Below are 24,503 nucleotides of genomic sequence, written 5' to 3'. Positions count from 1 at the left end.
ATGATGGCTGCCAGTAACTTACAGACCTTCGAATGAAGATCTTTACAAATACGAAGTCTGTTCTAGTTTTACTTCACAAACGCACTGACAGAGCTTCAGCTCAATTTGCGTAGTTTCTAGCACAAAATAACTGACTTTACCTCGCCATTTGTAATGTTGATGCCCAGATAAATGTCACCAAACGAACCACTACCGATTTTTCGCACTAACCGATATTTTCCACCAACGATGAATTCCTTTGCCGTAGCACATGGGTTTGCCATTTTTATGTTTATTAAGTATTTAAGTAGGGAATTTAGTGAGGCAAAATAACAAAATTAAATCAATAATCACACACACTACCACTGCCACCTACACGCCGACATCTCTCTCCGAGTTACTGACGTAACAAAGCGAAGCAATGCACCATGGTCACTCTCTCCAGAGTCAATTAAATTCTACTTTACAAATACTATTTGGACTACACCGAGAATTAGCTAATGCTCTCATGAACAATTAAAATAAATTCCTGTATCTCCGAGAATAACCGGGCCTGTAATGAAGCTTGATTGAATACTCCGATAAGAGAATATATTGACTAGCTACCTCTCTGAAACAAAACCCTTGCGAATTATTTTGTAAATGTTTCTAAAGAGGGCGCAGAAGCTCTTCTGCTGTAAAATGGCGTTGCTGAGACCGGTTGTGGCGAAGATAATTTCCAAGGTCAGATATCAAATGAGTGAGTTGGTCAAAGATGACCACAGATTTAATATATTCTGCTCTTTGTTTTGCAAATGATGACATACAAGATGACATTGAGATCATTGGATGTTTTATGTATTTGAATGCGAAGTTTAACTACACAACTAGTTTCGCATTTTCAGGCGCAGCAAGTAGCAGTTCCAGTTCGAAATATTCACGTCACTGGTTCGTGTTCAGCATTAGTAAGTATACATCGTCAGCTCTATTACTGAGTAAAGTTCCCGTTAAGCATGGGTTATGGTAAAGTTGTCTGAAGATTAGTCTCACTAGTATTCTGCATAACATTTTTTTCGGTCAGCGTTGCGATTTGGATGTTGCTAGTTGTGGCACTGTTAAATCCAGATGACAGGTATATTCGGTCCGCATTGTGTGTGTGTTTTTTGACTCTTTGTGAGACGCCTGACTGCAAAAGTCACTACATTGTTCCTGATTTAGTTTCTGTAATAGCTGTGTCTTTGACCGTATAGTGTAATCATATTTGTGTGTTGTCAGGCCAGTGGCACTTTATAGCTTTATGATTTTTTGATAAATTATTCCTTTCCTGTGTAAAGAACAAATTCTGCTTATACTTACCTCTTTACTTTTTCTGCCCTTTCAGAAACACTCATTTTATTCTTGAGGGGTTTAATATACTGTTATCCTTATTTCTAATATTTACAGTTTTGTCGTTTAAAGTGCAATATTTGTTTTTGTTAGAACAAAGGGATATTCTTGTACTGTAAGAAGCAGAACTGTACTGGTAAAGTCCTACAGTGAATTAGAGAAGTCATTAAGACATAGAGCTCTCCCTGATGTCAAGCTTGATTTTGAGAACCATAGTGCTTTACTAACAAACTTTTACTAATTACGCATAGGAATAACAAGTATTGCATGAGATGACAAATACATTTCAGCTTGGTGATGTGGAGACAGGGCCAGCTAGGGAATATCTTTCACCAAAAGTGATTTATTATTTGGTGCACCCCTCCCCCCTTTCCTTTGTACACTTTCACTCATGTCAGTTTTCGCTACTGATTGTGATACACACTGTAAACAGATCTTACAAATTGGCAACTATGATGTCACAAAGTAAATCATGTAAACTATAATCCAATTACTTCAATATATATATATATATATATTACTCCTATGGGGATAACTGTGGGAATTAGGGGGTTTTGGGTGGCAGCAAATAAACAACACTCCTAATAGTAAATACATAGCAAAACGAACACCTGTGCTAAATATACTTGTAACTGAATCCACAAAAATGTGGCCTCTAAAGTTTCCCTTGATATATATAGCTCATACTCTAACAAAAGTACATGTTGCTCCAAAAACCAATATTGAAAACTTCACTTGAGCTCTATGGTTCAAACATAGTCCATTATTGTGGCCTGGTGAGTCACTAGTCTACCATTGCCACCAGTACATGCATCTGCAGTTGGTGGGTTGCCGTACTCCTGGCGTCCTCTGCAGAAGTCAGCCTGCACAAGGCATTCCCAATGCTAGATGATCATGCTTACAAAAATTTCTGTACCACACCAGCAACCTGCCAAACTCTGTGCACTGGGGCTGTTGATAAAGTACCGATATTTTTTCCAAAAAATATCGATATATATATTAGTGAGCTATTTTTCCGGAAATACGGAAGCATCCCATCTCACCCATCTTCTTTGACCCATGATGTCACAAATATAGCGGAAACGACCATAAATGACAATTCCTATGGCGGATATAAAATCGTTACATACATGTCATAAAGACGAAAATACAGCGAAAAACACACACACACACACACACACACACACGTTTCACAAAAAGCCTAATGACTCTAACGGGACAAGCGTGGGAAATTGGGGGTTTTTGGGTGGGGACAAACTAAATATGAACAAATTTAGGCACCCACCCCCATACAAAACCAAGCAAAACGACGAAAAAAATCTACATCACGAAACTCACCAAATAACACAAAACACAATATTATCTGGAATCGGACACTTCCTTTGACCTATATAGATCTACAGCAACTCCCGATCCAATAGATTAAGATCGAACACTTCCCTTGACCTATATAGCTCAACAGCAGCTCCCGATCCCATCTCCCAATACAAAAACTAAAATGCACCACCAAACATTACGAACGGACACTTCCCTTGACCTACATAGATCTACAGCAGCTCCCGATCCCATAAATTTGGATCGAACACTTCCCTTGACCTACATAGATCTACAGCAGCTCCCGATCCCATAAATTTGGATCGAACACTTCCCTTGACCTACATAGATCTACAGCAGCTCCCGATCCCATAAATTGGGATCGAACACTTCCCTTGACCTATATAGCTCAACAGCAGCTCCCGATCCCATAAATTGGGATCGAACACTTCCCTTGACCTATATAGCTCAACAGCAGCTCCCGATCCCATAAATTGGGATCGAACACTTCCCTTGACCTATATAGCTCAACAGCAGCTCCCAATCCCATCTCTCATTCCAAAACCCAACATACTCCACCAAACATTGAGATTGAACACTTCCCTCCAAATATATAGCTCAACAGCAGCTCCAAATCCCATAAATTAGGATCGACCACTTCCCTTTACCTATGTAACTCAAAAACATCTCCCAATACCAATACCAACCTTCACAGCCACAAATTTCAATGAAACACTACCCTATACCCCGATACACAACACACACACCAAAAACAAAAAAATGACAACTTACCACAAGAAAGTTCCAGCCCCACAAACTAGATTGGCCACCACACACACACAGGCACACCACACCACACCGCGCGCGCACACCACATAGATCTACAGCAGCTCCCGATCCCATAAATTTGGATCGAACACTTCCCTTGACCTATATAGCTCAACAGCAGCTCCCGATCCCATCTCCCAATACAAAAACTAAAATGCACCACCAAACATTACGAACGGACACTTCCCTTGACCTACATAGATCTACAGCAGCTCCCGATCCCATAAATTTGGATCGAACACTTCCTTTGACCTACATAGATCTACAGCAGCTCCCGATCCCATAAATTTGGATCGAACACTTCCCTTGACCTACATAGATCTACAGCAGCTCCCGATCCCATAAATTTGGATCGAACACTTCCCTTGACCTACATAGATCTACAGCAGCTCCCGATCCCATAAATTGGGATCGAACACTTCCCTTGACCTATATAGCTCAACAGCAGCTCCCAATCCCATCTCTCATTCCAAAACCCAACATACTCCACCAAACATTGAGATTGAACACTTCCCTCCAAATATATAGCTCAACAGCAGCTCCAAATCCCATAAATTAGGATCGACCACTTCCCTTTACCTATGTAACTCAAAAACATCTCCCAATACCAATACCAACCTTCACAGCCACAAATTTCAATGAAACACTACCCTATACCCCAATACACAACACACACACCAAAAACAAAAAAATGACAACTTACCACAAGAAAGTTCCAGCCCCACAAACTAGATTGGCCACCACACACACACAGGCACACCACACCACACCGCGCGCGCACACCACATAGATCTACAGCAGCTCCCGATCCCATAAATTTGGATCGAACACTTCCCTTGACCTATATAGATCTACAGCAGCTCCCGATCCCATAAATTGGGATCGAACACTTCCCTTGACCTATATAGCTCAACAGCAGCTCCCAATCCCATCTCTCATTCCAAAACCCAACATACTCCACCAAACATTGAGATTGAACACTTCCCTCCAAATATATAGCTCAACAGCAGCTCCACATCCCATAAATTAGGATCGACCACTTCCCTTTACCTATGTAACTCAAAAACATCTCCCAATACCAATACCAACATTCACAGCCACAAATTTCAATGAAACACTACCCTGTACCCCAATACACAACACACACACCAAAAACAAAAAAATGACAACTTACCACAAGAAAGTTCCAGCCCCACAAACTAGATTGGCCACCACACTGCGCGCGCACACCACACTGCGCGCGCACACCACACTGCGCGCGCACACCACACTGCGCGCGCACACCACACTGCGCGCGCACACCACACTGCGCGCGCACACCACACTGCGCGCGCACACCACACTGCGCGCGCACACCACACTGCGCGCGCACACCACACCGCGCGCCCACACCGAAAATAATATGTAACAAGTACAATCTTGTGCATGCCCAACCTAGACTTCTGGAACCAGGTACCACGCTGTATGGAACGCCATATGTCGTCTCTGCGACAGCGCCACATATAACCCGTCCCTGGTCCGAGAGGCCGAAACTTTAACCAATTTCATTGCTTCACGGCACACACCGCACTTCACCACCTCGGCAATTAGGCCAAAAAGCTGTAAGAACTTAATCAGCTTTAAAGCTGTCTCCCCCATCATAGCCCTCAACTGAGAACTATTGATCTTGTCTTTCATATCCATTCCTGAACAAAAAAACCACATCCGATTAAACTTAATAAGAAAACCACCCGACGTACAGCAATCATCACTACATTAACCTTCACACAAAACTGTTAACTCACTGATACAAATTCCGCTTCAAAAATACGCAAGCAGCACTCGACACTGAGCAACAGCAAACTGAGTCCAATACACCAAACAAACGAAAACCCTGAACATACCACCAGAGGGCACAACAAACCACAACATGACGACATCTACAAACACGCCACACTCACAAACCAAACTCTGCGCCGTAATGACGTCACACACCACAACACCCTTACGTCACGGGTCAAAGCTGACGCGGGAGATCGGACGCTTCTGTCGACCCATTTTTCCCCATGTATCGATATTAAAATGTCAATATAAAGTGCCAATATTTTTATTTTAGATTATTTTTCTTTTCACAATTTTTGGTAAATAAGTTATTTGAGTGGTTCATGGCGTGTGTTCCTGTAGTCATGTCCTAGTTCATAAACCACAGGCAACGTATGAGTGGCCAAGTAAGTGGTCCCGACAGTCGGGATACCAGTTACTTTGGAATAAGGCTGGGCATCTCGGACATATTCTGAGTCGTGGTCACCTTTGTGCTCATACGGCAAAGACTACCAAATCCACCGGTTAGTCCCTCAGCCGCTAGGGGTAAAACCCAATGGGACTCGGGGCAAGTAAGGCTAGCAACCTGCTTCCCTGGTACTTTAAATATGATGCTGGCAACAATCAGAGCAAAATGCCTCGGACCTTTGGAGGTGACGGAATCCCACCTCTAACTGACAAACCAGGGACTCCTAAGATACGACTTGGCAAACAAATGGTAATGAGATGGGGAGCTATTAATATCAATGGGGGCTACTCTGGGAAGAAGGTAGAGCTGGCAGAGGCTGCAAGTAAGATGGGACTGGACGTTTTAGCTGTTAGTGTCATTCGGGTAAGGGGTGAGAAAGAAGAGGAAGTGGGAGAATACAAGGTCTACCTGTCAGGAGTCAAAGCAGGAATAACACAATGGGGTGTAGGGCTTTACATCAGGAAAGAAATGGAACCCAGCGTAGTCGCAATAAGGTATGTAAACGAACGACTGATGTGGATAGATTTGACAGTGTCTAGCAAGAAAATTAGGATTGTGTCTGTATATTCGCATTGTGAAGGGACAGATCAAGATAAGATGGATAGTTTTTATGAGGCACTCAGTTATGTACTTGTTAGAGTAAAGGACAAGGACAGTGTTCTGCTCATGGGTGATTTTAACGCCAGGATTGGAAATCGAACAGAAGGGTATGAAAAGGTTATGGATAAATTTGGAGAGGATATGGAGGCCAACAGAAACGGTAAACAACTCTTGGATTTCTGTGCCAGTATGGGCTTAGTAATCACAAACTCCTTTTTTGAACATAAGAACATTCACCGGTATACTTGGGAAGGCAGGGGAACCAGATCTGTCATTGACTATATAACAACAGATCAGGAATTCAGGAAGGCTGTGAGGGACACACGTGTATTCAGGGAATTCTTTGATGACACTGATGATTATTTAATCTGCAGTGAAATTGGGGTTGTGAGGCCGAAAGTGCAGGAGGTCAGGTCCATATGTAGGAGGATAAGAGTGGAGAAACTTCAGGATAAGGAAATCAGGCACAAGAACATAACAGTACTCTCAGAAAGGTACCAGTTAGTTGAATGTAGTCAGTTACAGTCATTGGAAAAGGAATGGACAAGGTACAGGGATACAGTACTAGAAGTGGCTAAAGAAAGTCTTGGAACAGTAGTGTGTAAAAGTAGGATGAAGCAAACAGCTTGGTGGAATGACACAGTCAAGGCAGCCTGTAAAAGGAAAAAGAAGGCGTATCAAAAATGGCTACATACTAGAACTCAGGTAGACAGAGAAAGTTATGTTGAAGAAAGAAACAAAGCCAAACAGATAATTGCAGCGTCCAAGAAGAAATCTTGGGAAGACTTTGGAAACAGGTTGGAGACTATGGGTCAAGCTGCTGCAAAACCATTCTGGAGTGTAATTAGCAGTCTTCGAAAGGGAGGTAAGAAGGAAATGACAAGTATTTTGGACAGGTCAGGAAAACTGCTGGTGAATCCTGTGGGTGCCTTGGGCAGATGGAGGGAATATTTTGAAGAGTTGCTCAATGTAGGTGAAAATGCAATCAGTAATGTTTCAGATTTCGAGGTAGAATGGGATAGGAATGATGATGGAAACAGGATCACATTTGAGGAAGTGGAGAAAATGGTCAATAGATTGCAGTGCAATAAAGCAGCTGGGGTGGATGAAATTAAGATGGAACTCATCAAATACAGTGGAATGTCAGGTCTTAAATGGCTACACAGAATAATTGAAATGGCCTGGGAGTCGGGACAGGTTCAATCAGACTGGACAAAAGCAGTAACCACACCAGTCTTTAAACATGGAAACAGAAAAGATTGTAACAACTACAGAGGTATCTCTTTAATCAGCATTGTGGGTACAATCTTCTCAGGTATTGTTGAAGGGAAAGTGTGAGTATTAGTTGAGGACCAATTGGATGAAAATCAGTGTGGGTTTAGGCCTCTTAGAGGTTGTCAGGACCAGATCTTTAGCTTATGGCAAATAATGGAGAAGTGTTATGAGTGGAACAGGGAATTGTATCTATGCTTTATAGATCTAGAAAAGGCATATGACTGGGTTCCTAGGAGGAAGTTATTGTCTGTTCTACAAGATTATGGAATAGGAGGCAAACTTTTGCAAGCAATTAAAGGTCTTTACATGGATAGTCAGGCAGCAGTTAGAGTTGACGGTAAATTGAGTTCATGGTTCAGAGTAGTTTCAGGAGTAAGACAAGGCTGCAACCTGTCTCCACTGTTGTTCATATTATTTATGGATCATATGTTGAAAACAATAGACTGGCTGGGTGAGATTAAGATATGTGAACACAAAATAAGCAGTCTTGCATACGCGGATGACTTCGTCGTGATGGCAGATTCGATTGAAAGTTTGCAAAGTAATATTTCAGAGCTAGATCAGAAATGTAAGGACTATGGTATGAAGATTAGCATCTCCAAAACGAAAGTAATGTCAGTGGGAAAGAAATATAACCCTGAGTGTCAAATAGGAGGAACAAAGTTAGAACAGGTGGACAGTTTCAAGTACTTAGGATGCATATTCTCACAGGATGGCAACATAGTGAAAGAACTGGAAGCGAGGTGTAGCAAAGCTAATGCAGTGAGCGCTCAGCTACGATCTACTCTCTTCTGCAAGAAGGAAGTCAGTACCAAGACTAAGTTATCTGTGCACCGTTCAATCTTTCGACCAACTTTGTTGTATGGGAGCGAAAGCTGGGTGGATTCAGGTTACCTTATCAACAAGGTTGAGGTTACGGATATGAAAGTAGCTAGGATGATTGCAGGTACTAGTAGATGGGAACAATGGCAGGAGGGTGTCCACAATGAGGAAATCAAAGAAAAACTGGGAATGAACTCTATAGGTGTAGCAGTCAGGGCGAACAGGCTTATATGGTGGGGTCATGTTACACGCATGGGAGAAGCAAGGTTACCCAAGAGACCCATGGTTTCAGCAGTAGAGGGTAGGAGGAGTCGGGGCAGACCAAGGAGAAGGTACCGGGATTCGGTTAAGAATGATTTTGAAGTAATAGGCTTAACATCAGAAGAGGCGCCAATGTTAGCAGTGAATAGGGGATCATGGAGGAATTTTATAAGGGGGGGCTATGCTCCGGACTGAACGCTGAAAGGCATAATCAGTCTTAGATGATGATGATGATGATGATGAGTTATTTGAATTTGTTCTTGTGAAATTGTAGTAGGACACAATTTTACTTTCACCATGTGAAGGAATCTTACTACCTTTTCAGCTTTCACCATGTCCAGCCTTTGTTTTGGCTGTATGAAAGAAGTATATGTGACACAAAACTAGTAGTCCGATTGCACTGCGGGGAGAGGGTGGTGGGGGAGAAATCGACGTGAATGGAATATCAAGATTTCCAATGTCAGGAGATAACACACCAGTGGTGTTAACGCAATTAATGTGCAGCTTCTTCACGTTGGCATTCTTCAAAAACAGTTGCTAAAAATAATGCAAGATTGGTCTTTGTGGTGAGTAGAGACATGTGAGGAGAAGCGCTGATGTAATCGGCAACAGAAACTGTATAGTTTAGCTCCACCACACAGTTCTGACATTAAAACTGCTAGGTCGCTGGCATTTGCAGGAGGGGGGGGGGCGGGGGGGGGGGGGGGGGGGGAAACACCCATGGAAGTTGATGACATGAAGTGTTGCGGACAAATCAGATATGTGACTTAACCGAATTATGGGCCCATCGGACACCTTTTATTGTGCCTCCTACATGCAGTTACCATCGTTAGCAGATTGGTCATCGGAAAGTCTGAACATACATTGTTTCCCTTTCCATTCTTGCTCTGAAGGGGATAGGAAGGCTGTTAGCTTGTTGATGTACGGAATGTCTAATAATAAATCAATACTTAAATATGCAGCTCTAAAGCTGGCTGTTCATTTGCAATGTGCAGGCAATATTTTTATAGGCCAGTACGTCGGTATTTTTACATTCAATATATTGATACTTTTTTTATATATTGAGAGCGAATAATTATATTTTTTAAATGTTGATATGTTGGATTCTTGATGTTTTTTTAAAAGCATCAACAGGGTTAGTGTGCATGCCAGATGGGACAGCACATCACTCTGTGTACACACCAGACTCCAGTGTACTTTTCTAGAGGCATCAGCATTTCCTGCCAGCAGCATGCAGAATTTGTAACTGTGGTGCAGAGAGCACAGTATTATATTGAATCTGCACACCACGTAACAACTCGTGGATTATTTAAGATGCTGCACAACCAGAAGCCAACAGCATTCACTCATGCTCTGGACACATTGCTGGCTGCACCCTGCAGCCCATCTGTCAGTAGCAATCACCAGCAGTTGTTTCAGCGTAGCCCAGTACTCCAACAAGAAATAAGTCCACTGGGACCGAGGACTCCAACTGGACTCAACATTGACACCAGCTGGGCACCACCAAGGACATCTTCAAGGGCCAGGCCCATCAGCACTCTCACGTATTTTGATGGCCACAGTTGGTTGAAGTACTGGCCTCCCTTCAGCTGACAATACTCTACCATTGTCCCACATACCACCCTACATCTGACTGCCATATGCTGTTTACAATGTTGTCATCTGGCTACACCTATTGGTACCCTCACATCCCAGTGGGCACCATTGATTTGAACATAGGGCTCCTGCTGACTTTTGGCGTTCTGCTGATGTTCCACTGACCAGTCAGCAACCAACCCAGACACAATCTAGGATATTGAGATGGACACCAGTTGAGAGACTGATCATACACCCAGAAGTGACCAATACTTTGTTTCATATCAAAACTGTAAACTGTTCATTCATGTGTTTGCCTACTAATGTGTTCCTTTCATTGTATCCCGGAAGCAAACTTCTTTATTTGTTATCCTTGCCACACCATGTAAGGACAAAAGACATAAGTTGGTGACAAGGTGGCCCAACCATGCCACAACACACCAGTTGGTGGCACAGCTGTTGACTAGAACGATACGGAGCTCCACCTCCAGCAGTGGTGGCCAGGTCTGGGGTTACAATCACCATCCACTTCTGGTAATTTTTCAGAACTCCAGCTTTCACCTCTACCACTCTTCTCCAGGCCCTCTCACATGCACCACCATGGGGCATCCCTGTCCACAGCTCTGTCTTGACGTATTACAAGATCTGAAAGGCATGGCTCAGACTGAGGCCTTTGGCCGCCAATTCTTCTCCATTCTCGAAGTGTTTTGGGGTTCAGAAATAGTGAATACTAATGGATCAATGTGCAGCCATGCTGGCGTTGCTTATGTTCATGCAGGATGTAATAAACTCAGCTCCTTTTTGGATGGCTGCAGTGTTTACACTGTGAAGTTGGTCATCTCTGGTGCTGTTGAGCATATCTGTTCGTACACCAGTTGGTCCTTTCTCATCTATATCGATTCTTTGAGCGATTGTTACCCTCATCGTCCATTGGTTCCAACTGTTCAGAATTCTCTTTTTGTCCTAAAACAAAGTGGACATTCCTTGGACTTTATCTGGAACCCTGTCATGTTGGAATCATGGGTAATGAACTCACTGATAGGCTAGGTAAATTGGCTACTGGCTAGCCACCTCTTGAGATTGGCATATCAGAACTGGACCTATGATTGGTATTAGTCCAAGTTCTAAGAACTTGGAATGCAGAATGGCATTCTCTGACTTTGTCAAACTACAAGTGATAAAGCAGACTGAATTTGTGGAGGTCCTCCAAGTGGTTAACCAGCACCACATTGGCCATCCTTGACAAAGTCATGGTCTACTCTTTCATTGTGGTGCCCATTTGACAGTGGTCCACATTTTGCTGGACTGTTCTAATCTAGCTATCCTGTGACAGACTAAATAATATTCCTGACTTGCTACCCCTCGAGGATGATGATTCAACAGCTTGCCTAGTTTTACGATTTATTTTTGAAGCAGATTGTTATCTCTCTCTCTCTCTCTCTCTCTCTCTCTCTCTCTCTCTCTCTCTCTCTAAGGGAGGGAACCTCAGTGTTTTCATCCCCTTGAGGGGTTGGCGGGAGCCTTGTTGCCTCCTCTGCCTCAAATGGGCAGTGGCTGCCTGGGTTTGGTGGTCTGACCCAGCCCTCATTTCCTGTCCTCCTCTCAACCTGTCCACGTCACTAGTCTTTTCTGGGTGTTGCTCGGTGGGGTGCCTCTGGTAAATGGGGGTGGTTGGTTATGTCCCACATTGCACTTTCTTCCTTTGAGGACCTCCTGCTGCTCCCTGACCGTGCCTGTCTTTCTTCCTTCCCAGCCTTCTCCTTTGTTCCTTTCTCTAGGTTTTGTTGACCTCTGATAGATCTTGGCATTTTCTTTCCATTTTTTTAACGCACTAGATCATTCTTTGTTGTATAGTTTAGACTACTTGCCTGTTTGAGGTGGGAGGGCTGATGACTTCGTAGTTTGGTTTCCTTTATCATTAATCTGACCAACCAACCAACCTCTGTAACTTGCCTTGTCTGTTGCCACTGTCCTGTGTGCCGGCCGCCTTCTACTGACCCAACTGATGTTTTTCACACTTCTAACCAGAAGCCTGCATCTGTGGCCAGACTTCCTTTCAAGAGTGGCTCAATGCACTGGAAAGATAACGAGGCTTCTGTTGGCGTTTCTAGGGCTGTCACATGGCTCTGTCCACTCAGGATGCAACTGTCGCCATGTGCTGTCTGGACAAGGCTGCAACAGCATCGTCTCTGGACATTGTAGTCCTGGCCAAGCCCGTTGCCAGCATCACATCTCTGGCAGCTGCCATTGGTTTACATCACATCTCTGGCAGCTGCCATTGGTTTGAGCCCTGGTCTTCCCATCAGGCACCGGTGCTCTGCCAGTTTCCCACTGGCCAACTTGCATCCAGCTGCACCAACGGTGGCACATTCCACACCATGCTTCGTCGTTGCCATTTCTCACATTATCATGCGTGGTCCTGCCTCCGCCTCCATACCAGGATGATGGGATCACAATTCTTTGCATTTGGAATTGCTACTCTTGCGGCTGGCTCTGTGGCTGCCCTGTTTGTAACTGGCATGGCCTTCTTTCTGTTCCCACACCTGGATGCCTCACTCTTTCGACAGTGCGGTTCACTCTTCCACCACCAGCATGGCCCCTTACCAAGTCTGCATCCAAATTCTGGATGGATCTGTAGACTTCAGTTTTTGTGCCTACACAATGCACACATTTGCTACTGGCACAGCCCCTTTCGCCTACAGTGTGGGCATTTCTTCTGTCAGCATGGAGTCTTGCCTTATCGGACTCTGCTTTCCAGGCATGGCTTCATCTCTCTTTCTGGTGCCTCATCTGTGCAATAGAGTTTCGCTCATTTTTCATTGCCTATTTGTGTCTGTTCTCAATCTGATTCTTCCTTCTATTGCACTCGCACTGATGCTTCGAATGGCATATTTTCTCCAGCGTGTTGGTGTCACGGACCCATTTCCATTTGGTGTGTACCATGCACACGTATTGCTCAGGGCCCTGTTTTGCCTACCAGACCTTCTCGGTTGTGTCTTTGACTGATCCTTTGGTGTCATGACAACACCAACTGTTGCAATTGTCTCCCAACGGCTGCCAATGGCTCGCCACTGCCCAACCGCCTCTTCCACACTGGCCGAGCCCATCAGTACGTTAATGGCTCTGCCATCTCTTTAATGAGTGGAAGGAGTATTGTGGCTAGGCCAGTCACAAAGCTATTACTGCCACCAGTACATACATTTGCAGGCAAGAGGTAGCCGTACTCCATACATCATCCAACCGAAACCAGCCTGCATCTACATCTACATCTACATCCATACTCCGCAAGCCACCTGATGGTGTGTGGCGGAGGGTACCTTGAGTACCTTTATCGGTTCTCCTTCTATTCCAGTCTCGTATTGTTCGTGGAAAGAAGGATTGTCGGTATGCCTCTGTGTGGGCCCTAATCTCTCTGATTTTATCCTCATGGTCTCTTCGCGAGATATACGTAGGAGGGAGCAAAGTACTGTGTGACTCCTCGGTGAAAGTATGTTCTCGAAACTTCAACAAAAGCCCGTACCGAGCTACTGAGCATCTCTCCTGCAGAGTCTTCCACTGGAGTTTATCTATCATCTCCGTAACGCTTTCGCGATTACTAAAGGATCCTGTAACGAAGCACACTGCTCTCCATTGGATCTTCTCTATCTCTTCTATCAACCCTATCTGGTACGGATCCCACACTGCTTGAGCAGTATTCAAGCAGTGGGCGAACAAACGTACTGTAACTTATTTCCTTTGTTTTCGGATTGCATTTCCTTAGGATTCTTCCAATGAATCTCAGTCTGGCATCTGCTTTACCGACAATCAACTTTATATGATCATTCCATTTTAAATCGCTCCTAATGCCTACTCCCAGATAATTTATGGAATTAACTGCTTCCAGTTGCTGACCTGCTATATTGTAGCTAAATGATAAGGGATATTTCTGTCTATGTATTCGCAGCACATTACACTTGTCTACATTGAGATTCAATTGCCATTCCCTGCACCATGCATCAGTTCGCTGCAGATCCTCCTGCATTTCAGTACAATTTTCCATTGTTACAACCTCTCGATATACAACAGCATCATCCGCAAAAAGCCTCAGTGAACTTCCGATGTCATCCACAAAGACATTTATGTATACTGTGAATAGCAACGGTCATACGACACTCCCCTGCGGCACACCTGAAATCACTCTTACTTCGGAAGGCTTCTCTCCATTGAGAATGACATGCTGCGTTCTGTTATCTAGGAACTCTTCAATCCAATCACACATTTGGTCTGATAGTCCATATGCTCTTACTTTGTTCATTGAACGACTGTGGGGGACTGTATCGAACACCTTGCGGATGTCAAGAAACACGGCATCTACCTGGGAACCTGTGTCTATGGCCTTCTGAGTCTCGTGGACAAATAGCACGAGCTCGGTTTCACACAACCGTCTTTTTCGAAACCCATGCTGATTCCTACAGAGTAGATTTCTAGACTCCAGAAAAGCCATTATACTCGAACATAATATGTGTTCCAAAATTCTACAACTGATAGACATTGAAGATATAGTTCTATAGTTCTGCATATCTGTTTGACGTCCCTTCTTGAAAACGCTACGCTCTTCTAGAGACCTACGATACACTGCTGCAAGAAGGGGGGGCAAGTTCCTTCTCGTACTTTGTGTAAAATCGAACTGGTATCCCATCAGGTCCAGCGGTCTTTCCTCTTTTGAGCAATTTAAATTGTTTCTCTATCCCTCTGTCGTCTATTTCAATATCTACCATTTTGTCATCTATGCGTCAGTCTAGAGAAGGAACTACAGTGCAGTCTTCCTCTGTGAAACAGCTTTGGAAAAATTCATTTAGTATGTCCGGCCTTTAGTCTGTCATCCTCTGTTTCAGTACCATTTTGGTCACAGTGTGTCAGGACATTTTGTTTTGATCCACCTACTGCTTTGGCATAAGACCAAAATTTCTCAGGATTTTCTGCCAAGTCAGTACATAGAGCTTTACTTTCGAATTCATTGAATGCCTCTCGCATAGCCCTCCTCGCACTACATTTCGCTTCGCGTAATTTTTGTTTGTCTGCAAGGCTTTGGCTATGTTTATGTTTGCTGTGAAGTTCCCTTTGCTTCCGCAGCAGTTTTCTAACTCGGTTGTTGTACCACGGTGGCTCTTTTCCATCTCTTACAGTCTTGCTTGGCACATACTCATCTAACACATATTGTACGATGGTTTTGAACTTTGTCCACTGATCCTCAACACTATCTGTACTTGAGACAAAACTTTTGTGTTGAGACGCCAGTTAGTCTGAAATCTGCTTTTTGTCACTTTTGCTAAACAGAAAAATCTTCCTACCTTTTTTGATATTTCTATTTGCAGCTGTAATCATCGATGCAGTAACCGCTTTATGATCACTGATTCCCTGTTCTGCGTTAACTGTTTCAAATAGTTCGGGTCTGTCACCAGAAGGTCTAATATGTTATCGCCATGAGTCGGTTCTCTGTTTAACTGCTCAAGGTAGTTTTCAGATGACATGCACATGGCAATCCCAATGCTTGCCGAACACACTGTGTGCTGATGAACATTGGTGGACAGCAAAAGCAACCCACTGGTCTTTGTACACACCAGATGACACCACCACATCCCTATATATACATGCCAGACAACAGCAGCAACATGTTTCTCTGTGTACATGCCAGTCTCCAGTGGGCTTCACTGGAGGCATGAGCAGTGCACACTTTCATAACTACCGAGCAAGGTGGCGCAGTGGTTAGCACACTGGACTCGCATTCGGGAGGACGACGGTTCAATCCCGTCTCCGGCCATCCTGATTTAGGTTTTCCATGATTTCCCTAAATCGTTTCAGGCAAATGCCGGGATGGTTCCTTTGAAAGGGCACGGCCGATTTCCTTCCCCATCCTTCCGTAACCCGAGCTTGCGCTCCGTCTCTAATGACCTCGTTGTCGACGGGACGTTAAACACTAACCACCACCACTTTCATAACTCCAGAGCTGGGAGCATGGACTATGTTGCTTCTGCATGTCATGTGACAAATCCTTCTGCTGTATTATTCAAGATGCTGCACAGCCACTAGCTGACAGCAGTCACTCACACTTCAGTCTCAATGCTGGCTGCACTTGCAGGTCATCTGTCGGTAGTGTTCACCAGCAGCAATTTCAACGCAGCCTAAGATTCCCACCAGACATTGACTCAGTGCAGCCTAGGACTCCAACTGGGCTCCAACCTAAACACCATTTGAACACCACCTAGGACGTCATTTCCTGGCCAAGCCCGTCGGCACCATCACATCCAATGGCCCCCACTGGTGAAAGCACTGGTCTCCCTCCAGCTGCCAGAACTCTGCCAATGTCCCACCAGCCAGCATGCGCCTGACTGGATGGACACTGCCTAAAACGTTGTCCCATCAACTACCTCTTGTCGTGGTCGTCTCCCATTGGCTGCTGGTGCTCTGCCGACGTCCCACAGGCTACCTTTTGCCGGCTATGCCAGACACCAACCCGGACCCCCGACCAAGGGCATGAAGCTGGACAAAAGGCATAAAACTCCAGATACCAACAGATCACAACTCACAGATCTAACTATTAACGAAAACATATCATTACCAAAATAATTGCAACACTCTCCAGGATATCCGCCAATATCAACTAATGATTATAAAGTCTTCAGTTCAGTTGTGTAACTGTTCTGATATATTGTACATGCTTAATTTGTTTACTAGGCTATAGATAAGAACTGTGTGGGAGACTTTCTGGAAATCAAGAAACTTGGAGTTAACATGAGGTCAATTAGTGCAGCTTTATGGATCTCTAAGAAACAATAAGAAAGTTGGTTTCACATGCTCTAAGCTTGCAGAAACTATTGTTGGTATCTACGGAACATTAGTTTGTACTCCAAAGTTGTCATAAGCAAGCACAAAATATGTATCATAACCTACACGACAGTGGTCCACACGACTAATTGCTGACAGTTGGCATGTCGTGTGGAACAGAGTGGAATCTAGCAAAATGCATCATGCACTCGCCCTCTTTTTGCTTGTACGCCAGTCTATAGAAAGGGAAGTCCCTTATGCACCTGATCGTGTTATGTGATCTATCTTTGGGTGATTTGAGCCCTTTTCAATTAAGCACACACTTTATTTCCATATCTGTCATTTCTGATCCTGTTCAATGGTCGAATGGAGGACTGCATCATGATATTCTTTTGCAAAGAAATTTCAGAAGACAGAATTTAGTATTTTGGTCTCTTTTTTTATATAAGATGACGTCAATGAAGATGGAACTGCTTGTAACCCCACTCTATGAAATGAAGAAGGAAAAGAAGATTACATCTTACTTCTTAATAACATAGGAACTGCTCTTTCATATTTATTCATCGAGACCAGGGCCTCGACCCCCAATAAATATGTCCTTCCTGAGTGGGAATATATATAACATACAGGTGCAGGTTATAACACAAGGACAGTGACATATGGAAGTTTGGGTCTGGCCATGATACGTGCCCAGACAGCCAAAGCTGTTAAGGCAACAGGTCGCTTAAAGAAGGAAATCCGGATTTCATTGCCGTCATTCTAATATACGGCTGAAAGTAGCTCATATTTGCAACTGCAAATAAATTTCCTGTATTTTATTCTTTTGTTTTGAATTATTTTATTACACCAATCCACAGGGTGTTTGACCATAGATATGATAGTTAATATCATTTAATAGGTACTTATTTATCAAAAACTCTGCTTAATTAAACTTTCTGGGATGTGCAGATGTTTTTTTATGAAACATAGCTATAAAAGGCTGTTTATAATGATAGAAAATATCTAAACTACCTTAAACCCAATGAAATATTTCTTTGTGTTTAACAGGTATGTCAACTTTGAAAAAATCATTTGAAAACAAAATATCCAGGTAAATTACAAGCATTAATAAAGCCACAGCCGTGCTTACAATGTCTTTAGCATCCTCAGTGCAAGTCTGTCTTCAAAATCAGCTGAAAAGCAATTGACTATGCCAGAACATTTGAAAAGAAATTGCTACGGATTGTAAATGATGCAAAAGTCAAATATCATTAGTTCACAACAGAAAGATTGCACCAAATAACGAGCCATTATCTGTCGTAGAATGGACCAGATTTACAAGACTCCTGGAACGAACTTTACCATTCTATATAATGCCAAGATGTGTATACATTCCCAAAAAAAATTGTTCCTGACATCTAAGACAGAAATTATAAAAAAAGTAAAAAGAAACATTCCAGATGCTCAAACAGTTTCTGTAACTTCTAATATTTGGATGTGTTAGCATAACAATGCTTCGTGAGTTTCATAGCTCATTGATTGTTTCCAGAGTTCCAGCTGGAACATGAGTTCTTACTACGGAGCCCTCTCTAGATCCTAGTTCGCCAGAATTTATCTTTCAGCACCTTATGGCAGTGTAGATAGCGAAAGACTTTTCCCCGAAGCTGGTCTTGTTTACGATAACAACTGAAATAGTTCATTACCTCTTAATGCAGAGAAATTGGTGTTCATTTACTGTAAGTTGTATCAAATTCAGTTAAGAGTAATAATTTGTTTATTTATTTATTTTGTTGAAATAAATAATAAATGGTTTTAATTTGAAGATATTGTGGTTTGATTTGTATTTTGAGTACCTTACACGTGAATTAGTCAGTTTTATGAAATTTTTGTTGGAAACTCAGTGTCTGTCTGATAGTGAACTACTATTGAGTATCAGGCCAGATAACAAGATTAGGCTTGATATCCATTTCATCTCTAATATAAGTGCCCATACAGCTGTAGTGGCAAAATACAGCAAGAGAGGCATAGTGCAATTTGTAGGAGGTTACTCAGAAGGTTACAAGAGCCCACATTCAATAATAAATCAAGAATCTTACTATTTCTTTTAACATGTCTCACATATTGAGCACAGTAGAGAAATTTAGGCTCATACATAAGGACACAGATAGCCTTCCTTCATATGTATCATCTACAATTGGAATGATGAGAGAGTAAAATGATGCTGATATGTTGTATGCACTCTGTCACACACAGTATGGGGGCCTTGCAGAATACATATGCAGATGTAAGCAGGCAGGCGGTGTGTTGTGTGTCATCTCTTTGGGGCTGTCATACTAACAATGCTCATAGTCAGGAATGAGTGAGTGTGTATTCAGCTGGAATTCCAAATCTGTTTGTACATTTAGTGTTCCTGGAAAACAGCTGGTCCGAGTAGATGGCCACAAGAAGTACCTGCTGAAACTTTGTTTGATGAGTTGCAATAGATCAAAGATGACATTTCCACAGTTGATTATAGCTTCATCATTGAAGAGGCAAGTTGACAAAAGCTCAGAATGGTGTTGGTGAATGACAGTAGCTGCAGCTGGCAAAACTTTTCTGTTAGTAAGATTTCTGTCTTTGAGAGCCTCCGCGATTGTGCTACAATTGATATAAATTGCAGCAATTTTTTTGTACAGCACCAACTCAAGACATTTAGAGTGTATCATGCTGACCTGATTTTCAGTTTAGTGTGTCTTGGAACTACAATTAATGTCTTGTGGAACCTGTTCTGTCGCTTCTGGTAATTAAACTTTGTGAAGCCACCATCTGTCATGACTTCAGTGAAAGAAATCTTCTTTCATATTGGTTCTCAAGAGTGGTTACAAATGTTTTGTAATTCAGGTGTTACTGGTTTTGCTATAATGGTGTTAGTAACTTCTAATCATATACATTTCCTTTGCAATTTATTAATGCCTTCTGAACTGGTTTGTGTTGTCAGATCATTATATTGCTAAATTTGTGTTTACTTTAATTACAGTGTGCTACCAAAATAAGTTTGAGCTATTGAATAGCACTGCTACAAAGTCATATAAAAATGAATGTTACTTTACATATTCTCCTTTTTTATCTTTCATTTTGTCAGAGTAACATGAAGTAACTTTTGTGGAATATTACAGCAACCAGCAGAAGAAGCTGAACCACGGACAAAATGTACGCTAATACCAGGAGACGGTGTTGGTCCAGAACTAATGTATTCTGTTCAAGAAGTCTTCAAGGTAAGTCTTTTTTGTTTTTCTTAATTCTCATACTAAAAATTGTGTATATGAGTTCAAAAAATCTTCAGATAGCTTGCGGAGTTACAAAGCAGCGTTACTTAAAAATGTTGTACATTACTTTAAATTGATCATTGTTCTCATCTGTGATAACAAAATCGTCTGTCTTTAAATTCCTTTGTTTATTAGAGAGTAATACATGAAATAACAATCGGTTAAATCAGTTGTTTGCTGAATTCTTTACATTAACATAACTTCCAAAATATTTACCACCCAGAGACTCACCTTTGTGTAAAGATGAATGTCTTTGAGAGTAAGGCCTGGACTGTATGGTTGTATGATCAAAAATTCTTGCCTAGTGCCTTTCTGCACGAGATCTACAAAAAGAACACTGCTGTCATGAGTTTTGGTGTTGAAAAGGCTTTTGTTTGTATTTTCAGGATTCTTGTGTGTGTGTGTGTGTGTGTGTGTGTGTGTGTGTGTGTGTGTGTGTGTGTGTGTGTGTGTGTGTGTGTGTTGGGGGAGGGGAATTGATGCCACTTGAGCGATTGGGGCTTTCTGTATTGGTGTTTTAGGGAACGCATTGTGCTCAGATTTTGCTCTAGCAAAGATGGTGACACAATTTAGCCAACCTGAGAATGAGAAAGATTTAGGAAAGATATGTGTAACTCATCCAGTGTTATGCATCTGTCCAGCAACATTTCACTTCATTCTTGTAATTGACTGATGGAAATCTCGGTTGAGTTGAACATTTCATAGCAGTTTCTCACTGCATTTCCTTTGTTCATTACCATATCACCATAAACTTCTTTTAGTTGACTGCAGTCTTCTACAGGTTTCAACTTCTAAGCGTCAAGAAATTGGAAAGACACAGCTTTTGCATTTGGTGAGAGGCGTGAATAATAAAACTAAGAGGGCAAAGAGTGTCAGTAGCAAACAGCCAATAGGCAACTGAGGCGACTGTCCTTTGGGGAGAGGGAAAGGTAGATTTTTCGAGGGGGGGGGGGGGGGGGGTAGACTCATGAAATGTGTACGGCTAGAAAGCATTTTCTGTGCATAGGCCAACATATCTTGTGTGATATTGTTATCAGTGTGTATAATTTTTATGTATGTCCACTCTTTATTTTAGGTGTGTATAGCAGATTTCTTAAGCAGAACTCAAAGTATAAAATTTTCATTTTGCAGCAGATTGTGTGCGCTGATCTGAAACTTTCCTTGCAGATTAAACTGTATGCTGGACCAAGACTCAAATTTGAACCCTTTACCTTTCATGGGCAAGTGCTCTAAAGTCAGAGTAGTTTTAAAACAACAGAACATAAAAATAACAACATATATGGTGCACAGGCTTTTGACAGTTAGTAGTAACTGTAACTATTTCCCGAAGTTCATTGTCAATACTGAAATGTTGTAAGCTGTCCAAAAAGAAAAGCATGGCTTACCAACTCAGATCAGTAACTGTCATCCGACTACTGTGATTCAGCAATGTCTGTGTCCATTGTGATTCATTTACACGTTATGGTGGGGTTACGAGGACAAACAAAAGGCCATAAACTTGCCTTCATACATGGACTAGGTCAAAGAGAATGTCACTTGTCCATGTATTGGAGTCCTGAGCACATTTCTGTCTACGAGTGTTTATCTTAAATGAGAGAGTACTTACTATATGGCATAGCAAATTGCATATGATCATATACTTAAGACTCAAACAATTGTTTAAAAAAGTATAAAAATCTGTACAAAAAAAGTAGAACACAAATCACAGGTCAGATTTTTTTAAAATATATGCCATAAGACTTCCTAATAAGTTTTACAGGGGACTAAAATAAAAGTGTGAAAAACCTATGTATGAAAGCAAGCATTATACTGGCAAAACAAAAATGGAAATACAGTACATCAGGAGTTACAATACACAAAACATTATATAAGCCTACTAGATCTTTACAAAATAGAGAAAAGGTGAACCTCTACAGAGAAGAAAACTTCATTTCATAAAAAAGTCCATAATTTTTGCATGCTTTCTTCTTTACATGGCTGCGGCATACACTGGACCCTCAAAATGGAATAACTCTGTCATTATTTCTTCAGAAACGTTTTGATACGTCACAAATTGTTTAACTTTTCCTAACTCATTTACTGTATTGTATTGTACTGTATTGTATTTATTTATTTATTTATCCTGTGGATCACATATTGTACAAGTACACATGATATAGGACAAGTCATTTTTCTTAACAAATATGTAGTTTGGAGAAAAAAAAATAGGCAATGGACTGCCATTTAAAAAAATGTACACAAAATTGTTCATTGATGAATATAGTAACTTCACATACAGAGAATACAAACAATTTACATGGGGAACTAAGAAACATGTAGGCAATGTAGTGCTACTTTAAATTTACACAAATAATCACTGAGATTACAGAATAGTGAAAATGTCAACTGGAAACACAACAGAAGGACAGTGTCATTTAAAAACTACATTAAACATGAAATTAACATTGAGATTTCACAGACAATTAAGTTTTAATAGTAATAGAATGTGTACTTGTACATTCAGAAAGCGAGTTAAAAAATTTGGGGAAGTGAAACTGAAACATAGTTGTGTATAGTAGAAATTAGGTTATTATTTTGCCTACAGAATGTTTTACTCTAATCACAGTATTTTACAAAGGAACTTTATAATTTTTCATTTCCAGTAATTCTTGTACTGAATAGAAACAGTGCTTTGTCAGAAATGCCTTTAGTTTATTTTTAAATATTGGATCTGGAGCAGTTTTTATTTGTTCTGGAATTTTATTGTGTAATACGACACCCAGATGAGTTATATATTTTTGGTATGATGATGTCCTTGAAAAAATTTGATGGATATTAGATTGCCCTCTGGTATAATGAGCATGTATATCATTGTTTTGGATTAATTTGCCTGTTCTTGAGAGGTATTCCCTGGTGAATAGGATTGTTTCTTGAATGAATAGGGATGGGATGCTTAGAACATTAAGTTTTATAAATTGACATTTACAGGATTCCAGCTTTTTGAGGCCACAGATTATCCTCAGTGCTCTTTTTTGTAGTTTAAATATATTTGTGCTGTGAGTTGAATTTCCCCAAAAGATGATTCCATAGCGGAGCAATGAGTGGAACTGCGCATGGTATGCTTGCATTAGTGTGGATTTACTTGTAGTAGATTTTAGTATTCTTAGTCCATAGCACAATGATGAGAGTTTCTTTGATAAGTTGTTTATATGTGTGTCCCATTTTAAATTTTGTTGGACCCATAGACCCAAAAATTTTGTTGCATTTACATTTTCAATTTTATCATTATTTAACTTTACTTGGATAGTTTTTTGATTGGATGTGGGAATTAGATGCAAGTTGATACATACAGTTTTCCCACTATTAACAATTAGGCCATTTTTGTTAAACTGCTCAGAAAGTTTTTTCATAGAGTTATCAGATATTGTCTGAAGGGATTCAGGGCTAGATCCAGTCAACACTATGCTTGTATCATCAGCAAACGGATAGTTTTTTGTGGGCTCATACGTTCAACAAGATCATCTGTGTAAATGAGGAAAAGTAATGGCCCTAGAACAGAACCCTGGGGAACACCATATCTTATTGTTCTTTCCTCCGAGAGGAAAACTGTGTTATTTATTTTATTCTGTACATTAATATCGTATTGAAGTGATACCTTCTGTCTGCGGTTTTGTAGGTAAGAGCATAGCCAGTTGTGAGCCACACCTCTTATTCCTCTTCTTTCCAATTTAGCAAGCAGTATTTTATGATCTAGTACGTCAAAGGCTTTAGAGAGATCTAAGAAGATACCCGCAGCTATATTATGTTGGTCAATTGATTTCAGTATGTGGTCCAACAGTTCAAAAATTGCTGTCTGGGTGGATAAAGATTTACGAAAACCATGTTGTTGAATGCTAATTGGTGCGTGGTTTTTTATGAAATTTATAAGCCTGTCATAAAAAAGTTTTTCCAGGATTTTTGAAAAGATGCTTAATATGGATAATGGTCTATAATTGGATACTAAATCAGCGGAACCTTTCTTTAGTAATGGTGAGACTTTAGCTATTTTGAGAGCATCTGGAAAAATGCCAGTTTTTAATGATTGGTTGTAGATGGTTGATAATGGCTTTACTAAATGGGGAGCACACACCTTTAATATGAGGTCAGGT

The 24,503-nt window shown here is 41.4% G+C and overlaps 2 protein-coding genes across 3 annotated transcripts in view; one reads left to right on the top strand and one right to left on the bottom strand.

Annotated features, from left to right (window-relative positions):
* Positions 1 to 402, bottom strand: part of LOC126473397 (casein kinase I) — a 104,986-nt gene extending 104,584 nt beyond the window's left edge. Inside the window, exon 1 of one of the 2 annotated variants that reach the window (XM_050100406.1) lies at positions 141 to 402. In XM_050100406.1, coding sequence (XP_049956363.1) covers positions 141 to 263 — 123 coding nt within the window. In that variant the 5' untranslated portion in view covers positions 264 to 402. The remainder of the gene's footprint in view (positions 1 to 140) is intronic. The other variant, XM_050100407.1, reaches the window with a different exon arrangement.
* A 202-nt stretch (positions 403 to 604) lies between these two features.
* LOC126473396 (probable isocitrate dehydrogenase [NAD] subunit beta, mitochondrial) overlaps positions 605 to 24,503 on the top strand; it is a 69,934-nt gene continuing 46,035 nt past the window's right edge. Inside the window, exons 1-3 of the mRNA XM_050100405.1 lie at positions 605 to 702; positions 864 to 923; positions 20,227 to 20,325. Of these exons, the coding sequence (XP_049956362.1) occupies positions 622 to 702; positions 864 to 923; positions 20,227 to 20,325 (240 nt within the window). The 5' untranslated portion in view covers positions 605 to 621. The remainder of the gene's footprint in view (positions 703 to 863; positions 924 to 20,226; positions 20,326 to 24,503) is intronic.

Source organism: Schistocerca serialis, chromosome 4 (assembly GCF_023864345.2).
Source record: "Schistocerca serialis cubense isolate TAMUIC-IGC-003099 chromosome 4, iqSchSeri2.2, whole genome shotgun sequence".
NCBI classification, from domain to species: Eukaryota; Metazoa; Arthropoda; class Insecta; order Orthoptera; family Acrididae; genus Schistocerca; species Schistocerca serialis.
Note: the sequence above shows the minus strand (reverse complement) of the source record. Positions and strands in the feature narration are given on the sequence as shown.